This window comes from Apis laboriosa, unplaced genomic scaffold (assembly GCF_014066325.1).
Source record: "Apis laboriosa isolate Shangri-la unplaced genomic scaffold, ASM1406632v1 scaffold5_cov152, whole genome shotgun sequence".
In the NCBI taxonomy this organism is placed as follows: Eukaryota; Metazoa; Arthropoda; class Insecta; order Hymenoptera; family Apidae; genus Apis; species Apis laboriosa.
The window spans coordinates 639,322-647,574 of record NW_025223857.1 but is presented as its reverse complement, the minus strand read 5'-3'; the positions used below and the strand labels follow the sequence as shown (position 1 = coordinate 647,574).

The window sequence follows — 8,253 nt, the reverse complement described above, 5'->3', positions numbered from 1 at the left end:
CCCCCCCCGCCAATTTGAACGAAATCAGCGTCTGAATATGTTTTTCACCCGTCGTTGATGATATTCGTGAGAGGCTGCCAAGACTAGATCGCGTTAACTTCGTTTCAATACGCAACAGCGATTCCTCCTCGTTTCTACAATTTGCCAACTTGCATTACATTTACAAGTCGAGCATCGTTGCAACGTCACTTGGGCGACGATGATGATAAGAACGATGAAATTTTTCCTATTTTCCATACAGATCTCTGTGACCGAGCGTTCTCGACTCGAGAGGTTTGCCGATGAGAGAGAGAGAGAAAGAGAGAGTTGTTCCGTCCGCCACCACGCGACAGGAAACTTAATAATCGAGGGGAGAGAGCCGTGTTTAATTAAAGCCTAGTCTTACAATTCTGATTCAATTGGGAGAGCTCGAGCGACGTGCACTTGTACCGATGCCTCGACTCCAACGTGGGTATAACTATGCCGATGGCCAGGTTCGAGTCTTTCTCGTGGTAGCACACCAGGGCGTCGCTTTCCTTTCCATCTGAAATTCGTCAAAATTCATGATCAGCACACATTCAATCCAATTTACAAGTTGAAACGAAAACGGACGGTGAAAGAAATTTCTGGGAAGCGAGGAGAGTAGTATACCTCGAGTTTATGGCAAAAAAATTATTTATCAGTTTCGCGCAATTTTTCCTCTTTCTCCCTTTCGAAGAAGAATCGTAAGAATCTCGATAAATGTCCCGCCATCGACGATGACTTTTCAAGTCGATGATTTCTCTTTCCTGGAAAAAGAGAAAGAGAGAGAGAGAGAGAGAAAGAGAAGAAAGAAATCAGACGTTCCGGATTTCTCTTTTCTGGAAACAAATCGATCGACTTCTAGGAACCGTGATGGTCTCGTTTCACTTTCTTCGATGGTTATTCGGCTAATAGAGAGAAAACGATCTCAGCAAAACGTTAACGGAGGAGGCGCGTCTCTTCCGAGAAGAATCGTAATTCGCGCCAATTTTCCAGCTTCCGTATTAGGCGGCACGATCTTATCGGACGAGAGACAACGCCATCTCTTTTTTCGCAACGCTCGTGTTCGATTTTTCCTTCTCCTTCGAGCCGTATCCTCGCTTCAAAAATCCGCCACAGCGTTTTCTATCTGAAAATCAACAATCCGATAAGCGGCAAGGCTGAGGCTTATCGCGAAACGGGGGCTACTACTCGGCGAATAGAGGTGTATAAGGAGAGGAACGGACCGAGGAATTGCGTTTAATGGCGCGTCGTTCAATGGAGAAGGTACCCCTTGATTATCCGGAACAGTTAGATCCGAGTTCGTGAGCAAAATAAAGAGTAAGGAAGGAAAGGGAGAAACGTTAATGCAGCCTCTTTTCCGTGGATTAAACCGAGATTAACCGATCTCGAATCGCTGGGGATATTAGGGTGAGTATCCTTGGGGATATCGAGCGACGCCGAACACTATTCGAGATATTCTTAAAACTTGGAATACTGAGGATTCGATATATTAATTTGGATAAAGAAAAGAAAGACAATTGATAACCGTCTCTTAAAATGTTCATGATGAGTTGGAATGAAGGGAGGAAAAAGTTGAAAGAGAAAAAAAGGAAGAAAAGGGAGCCAAAGACTACGAGGTGGTCATGAAAAAAAAAAGAGACTTACACTTTCTCTTTCTCTAACGAATGTATAAACGTTCCGTCTTCCTTATATGGGTTACGGAGTAAAAGATCGAATTCGATTAATCCCCTGGTTGCAAGGGTGTAATGGAATAATTACCGTTCTCCTCGAGAGGGGCGAATTTGTCGCGACAGAGCAGAACCAGTGGCAGCCAGCAACGAGCGTAGAACGCGCCGGCCGAGATCAGCAAAACCAGCACTAGAACGCCCACCAGGAACGATCTTCTCCAGGATCCGTTTTGCAGTCCCAACGCGAATTGTGGCTCTGCGAATGGAAACGGTTCGTTGGAGATAAAAGCGAATCGCGATATCGGAGGGAGAAAAGGATTGGAACGAGGGAGTAAATACAAAGTTAGTTTTGGCAGGATAAAAGGTAAAGCGTAAACGCGAGCGCCGTACGAATTTCGGTTAATTGGACGGGATTAATTGGGCTACATCGTAGGCCGGTAACGAGCGGTGAATTAAATCGATCGAAATCGTTACGAGACATCGTTTCCACTATGGATCGAGTCGTTAATTAGTGGTAAACTAGCGGATACGCGGTCGTTTCTTTCTCAATTTTTCGCCAACGGATACGCACGCGTTGCGTTTCTCGTAATCCTCGCCGGATGGAATTTACCTTGTCGATAAACGTGAGCGGGTAACGTGATCTCCTCGTCTACTCCGTTGCTAACTTCGCATTTGTACTCTCCGTAATCTTCCAGAGTGATGTCCTCGATCTCCAAGTAAGAGCCGATGATCTGATTGTTTTCCCTGAAAAAAAAATAATCATCGTCTATGTTTTGACTGAAAACATGATAAAAGCGAGAAAATGGCGGACCTCGTAGGTTTCGCGCAATCTTGGTAATTAAATACGGCGAAAATGATTTCTTCATCTTTCGAAGAATCGAACGCACGTAAATCCGACCTCGTGCCCGAGAACGCGATTACGCCACTCGCTCGTATCCAACGGAAAAAGAAGCTGACCTCATCTATCGCGATCATTTTCCTTTCCATATTTCACACCTGCGCTCTCGGCCGATCAATTTTCTAATTTCGGTCGACACGGCACGCGCGATCCAAACACGCATTCCTAAGCACTGCATATACGTATGTACACGCGTATACGTGAAGCATGTGCACGAAGGCGAGTCTCTTTGTTTCGACCGAGACGGCTATAAATCAGTCGATGCGAGGGACACGTTCGTTCGGTCAAGTTCTTTGGTCGCGATCGTGCGTTATTAAGCTTATAGAGTCATCAGTTGTCCACGGACAGTTTGATGTTTTAACCTCGCGTCGAGTGCTAATCGATCGATCCCATCTCAACGCTTTTTTTTCTTGGAAATCATAGCAATCGTGAGGCAATGCGTCGTTATCTTTGTTATCTTCGGCATACCTACCGAATGAATAGTTGAAAAGTCGAATTCGAGCAATTACGTGCATCCATGACTATTCGCGTAACGAAGTTTGTGTAAAAAAAAAAAATATACCATCAGTTGTAACCGGTGTAAAAAGTTGCAAACGTTGAAAACCGATGATTCGTTTGCAACTGATGCGAAGCGGAACAACGTTGAATCGCGATGAAAATTCAATTCACCATCGTTTATATATATATATATATATTTTTTTTTTTCGTCTGTAGTTCCATTATCCTCGAATCGATTTCACGAATAACGAAGCGAATCCCGTTAAAAACTTTGCACGTCACTTTTTTTTCCTTTTAAATCTTTTCGTTTTCCGCCACGATTTATTTCCGATTCGATCGAATCTGTAAAAGCAGACTGGATAATTCGACGGCTATTCAACTTTTTTTTTTCCTCTCGCCTTTTACCCGTCGACCGCATCGAAAAGTTTTCGAGAGTCACGCGCAACGTGAATTTTAAATCCACCAACTTTCTCAGGATCTAGCATCGACTGGCATCGGACTTCCTCGTTCGCGATTCAATCGGACAAGTTTTAATTAAAACTCGCCCGCCAAAAATTCCAAACAATCGGGAAACGCCATTCATTACAGAAAACGACGCGCAACGCGAAAGCAAATTTCGATGTTCCCCCCTTTCGGATTTCATTTTCTTCGCCACTTTACACACAGATCCCACTTCGCACACAGATCCTACTTCGCGTACATGCGTGGGTTCGGGATACGTGTTAGAGGTTAGGTGCGTCGTCGAGTCGTCGAAACGCTTAATAAATTTCCGTTGCGCTGAAACAAATATTAGTATTGGTCAAACATTCGAAGCGGTACAAGAATCTTACTGCGAGTTCTCGGTGAAAAGTCCTTCTCTGGTTCGTAGAAATATCGTTCCCTGGTCAATCGCGATCACGTATGCGTTTCGAATTAATCGCGGTCGAATCGAATTTACGAAATTCTTTCTTCGTAACATATTTTAGAGAAATATGAAAATACGAGTACAATACGTATATTTTGCCGATAAGTTAGACTGCGATCGAAAAATTTGGATCAGCGCCATCTCGCGTTTGAATCGCCGAAGCTCCGACTCGTTACTAGCATAGCAGAATGTGCAAGGAGGTATTCGACAGACAAGGAGAGCAATACCGTGCGAAAAGGACGAAGAAAGCGTGCCACTATTTTTAGTTATGCAACTCCTAATATTTTCTAACGTAATTGACGCAACGTTGAAAATTAATTTATCGCTCGTTCGTTAATAAAAATTTCTGCACTTTTATACTCGCATTTTAAAACTGGAACCTCAGACAAGTTTCTCGTGTAAATTTTAACGCGATATTCTTTCCGATTAATTATTTATTAATGATTAACGCGTCGTACATGGATCGACATTACCGACGCTCAATCCGTTTTTTGCTAATTTTTCATTATTATAAGATTAATTTCTAAATATAAATGCATGCATTTGAAATGTTATATCCTCATTTATTTTCACATATAAATTTCATGTATAATTTCTTTGTTGTTCCAACGAATAAATCGATCGATTCTTACTCGATTACGGAAATGAAGATTGAAACATTTGTTAAAATAATCTAAATTAATTGATTAAAAAGAATTTCGCATTAAAATTTACACGAGAAACTTGTTTAAACTCTTATTTTTAAGACGCGAATTTAAAAGTACAGAAATTTTTAATAACAAACGAATAATTATTAATTTTCAATATTTAATTTTCAATATATATGTATAAGTAAAAATAATAATACGCTTCCTCCATCTTTCTTTTATATATTGATTCATATAGATTTTATACACGGATTTTCTTCAATTTTCTCGTTATCATGGAACCTATTTCTAAATATAAATACATGAATCTAAAATATTACATCTTCCTTTACATTTACGTGTAAATTTTATTTATAATTTCGTTGTTATTTGAACGAATAAATTGATTATTTATTACAAATTTACGATTGAAACGATTCTTCGTAATAATCGTTTATATAAATAATTAACTAAAAAAGAATATCACGTTAAAATTTACACGAGAAACTTGTGTGATGTTTTAGTTTTAAAACGCGAGTATAAAGATGCAGAAGTTTTTATCGACGAACGAGCGATTAATTAATTTTCGACGTTGCGTCCATTATATTGTAACATATCAGGAGTTACATAACCAAAAATAGTGGCACGCTTTCTCCGTCTTTTTCGCACGATATTATTCTCTTTGTCTGTCGAATACCTCCTTGCACATTCTGCTACGCTACTACCGAGTCGAAGCTTCGGTGATTCAAACGCGAGATGGCGCTGATCAAAATTTTTTCGATCGCCATCTAACTTATCGACAAAATATATAGGTATTTACTACGTATATTCTCATACGCATCTACGTGTATAAAAAGATACGCGTTTCGTAAGAATTAAATAAGACTGATTCCTCTCTTTCGCCAAACGAAAAACAAAACGTTTAAATTTGAAAAACAAGAGGAGAATACTATTTAAAATTAACTTTACAACTGAACGATAATCAAATAGATTGAAAATCGCGCGTTCGAGATCAATCGACAGGAATGAAGATTGATGGGTCTCTAACGGCGATTCATAGAACGGCATTCTCGTCAATTGGAATAGTTTAAATCGACTTAACGGCTCGGAATTTATAGAGTGTTCGAAGAAACGCGCGTTATGTTCGATCCTCTCTTTACCAATATCCCTGGCCGGCTATCATCGCGCGGTCGACAATCCTGTTTAATCAAGGGAAACCGATAAACTCGATATTCACCGTCATTCACCGCTCGAGTTTTAATTAAAACTCCTCCCCGATCTTCTTTCTCTCCGCGTTCGTTCGATTCAAACGAACTTTCCTCGGCCAACAACTTTCTTACCAATCTCTCTCTCTCTCTCTCTCTCTCTCTCTCTCTCTCTCTCTCTCTGCACTCACTCGAAACAGATAATCGGTTTACATGGTACCACACGATCGAGATCCTTTTTTTTCCCCTCTCCCTGTTTTTTCCTCGGAGGCGTGAATCGCATCGGAGGCCTCGCTCGAACGGACTTTACGCGGAAATAGGAGGATTTTCAGGGATGTCGACGGAACACGGCAACGTCACGTTCATCGTTGGTGGTTTTAATCTTTCGAATAATACCCGATGGAATTGCAAATATCAGTCGGTAATCCGTGAAAATGTTCGGCGAAACGGTGAAAACAGAAGTATCGGAAGGAATCGAAATCGATTTCGATTTCGATTTCGGAAAATTATCGAGAGGACAGCCTTTGTGCTCGATCGTTGGAAAGAAATCGATAATACCTCGCGATATCGAAACCATCAACGAAATTTAGTCCGTGGAGCGAAGAAAAGATTGGATCGGTGGATTTCTCTGGCACCCGACCAACTTCAATTCTATCCCTCTCCTCTATTTGCACGAAACGGAAACTCGCGCGGCGATATCTACGTACTCGAAACGCCAAATCGAGAAACTTACTTACCGCTCGAAGAAATTAAGCGATTAAAATTCGGAGGAAAAAGATGGTCGCGTTGTTTCTCGTTTCGCGCAGATATCGAAGCGGATCTTCGAATCGACCGAGCCAACCGTCTATATAATTCTCTTTCGTTTCGAGGAACGATCGAGGGAAATTTCCCTCGACTCTGAATAATTAAACGGCACATTGTAATCCGCGATGACAGAGGCGGAAGGCAGACAGACGGGACTCGTCCGTCAAATTCCAGCCGGCTGAATCAGGCCGCAGATTAAGTTTCCACCGCTCGAGGAGACAGTTTCGCGTGCGTAGGCATATACAGGATTGAAGCGTTCGCGCAGCGATTTCTCTTCGTTTCTCTTCGCTTCTATCCGTGAATACACGCAGTGGTGTGCATTTCGCACGGTCGATAAGAGAGAAACGAAGGAGTGGACGGTGAAAATACAATTTTTCGACGAGTCTAGATCGAATATCCCGGATTGGAACGATACTTGGAATTTGATTCGCTTAATGGGCGAAATCCGACCCCGGGATATTGGGATCGATCGAAACGGCCGATAATACGCTAATTCAATCGAGTAAATTGCACGCGGCTTATTTCGCCATTTTCCCCCTTCCCTGCCCATTCGCGCTCGCTTCCAAATCGAATTAGCCGAAAGGTTAAGCGTTAATTAATCGGTTTGTCGCGGGGATATTCGCGCAACGAATATCCTCGCGAAACGAATCCATTTTCCGTCCATCGACCATCCGCTATCATCGGAGGTGATTCCGTTTCAGCGTCGATGGTTTAAAGGAAAAATCGCGCGATGGAGAGTCGTGGAGCCGAGAGTTCATCGATCGGGGAAACTTTGGTCCCCTTTTTCCCCTCCGGGTTAGAAGTAGCATTATTCGAGCGGAATGAATTAAGTTACTACGAGGTCATTAATATTAATTCCGGGCTCCGGCGTGCCGATTAATTCGCCACGTCGAGGAGAATTAAACGGATTACGGGGGAAATTTAGCCGCCGCTATTTTTCCAACCGTTGTCGCGACGGCTATTCGACGAAGATTCGCCAAAATTTCACTCGGTCCCATACGCTTTCACTTCTCGTGTGTGTGAAAAAAACGTCTTTGAGAAACGAGAGGCCATCGTGGATCAACGCCCGGAAAATCGGATTTTCCTTTCTTCGTTAATTGCATCGCGTTCATTTATTCCCTTCGATATCTCGGCGATATTTCTCCCCTCCTCATTTTTCCACCTACTTCACACGCTCGAATTTTTTTTTCTTTCGCTCGTCCATCCTGGACCATCGATCGGTGCAAAACCGGGACAGGACAGTTATTCGCGCGCTTTGGACGGAAAGGGGCGAAAGTGCATCGCTTTGGCGATGAATTGCCATCTCTTCTCCTTCTCCTCGCGAATTTGCATTCGAATGCAATCAACGTTAATAGATCGGCGTCGGGCCACGTCGAGACAGCGCCTAATTCGTCTCTATTAGAGCAACCGTTCGCTCAACGTCCTCGAATTATTCCCCCCTCCTAATCCACGTCTCCTTCTTCGAGCTCAACACCGAAAATTCCGCAGAGAGACGAGATTTCACGGACGATTCTCTCGAAGGGGAACCAGCAACCGTCGTTACTCTTTGTCCGAATTTTCCCACTCGGTGACACACGGATCTCGTCACGGACGATTTCTCAAAAGTACCAGGCCAACGTCGTCCCCCAACAGGGATTCTCTCTCTCTC

The 8,253-nt window shown here is 42.7% G+C and overlaps 1 protein-coding gene across 2 annotated transcripts in view; it reads right to left on the bottom strand.

The window, feature by feature from the left end:
- Nucleotides 1-8,253, bottom strand: part of LOC122718162 (single Ig IL-1-related receptor-like) — a 52,368-nt gene that overhangs the window by 3,707 nt on the left and 40,408 nt on the right. For both annotated transcript variants that reach the window (XR_006347335.1, XM_043942944.1), the window contains exons 4-6: nucleotides 2,281-2,414; nucleotides 1,762-1,926; nucleotides 386-523 (exon numbers count right to left, since the gene is read on the bottom strand). Coding sequence is in view for 1 of the 2 variants with exons in the window: in XM_043942944.1 (XP_043798879.1) it covers nucleotides 386-523; nucleotides 1,762-1,926; nucleotides 2,281-2,414 (437 nt within the window). In the remaining variant the exon portion in view is untranslated. The remainder of the gene's footprint in view (nucleotides 1-385; nucleotides 524-1,761; nucleotides 1,927-2,280; nucleotides 2,415-8,253) is intronic.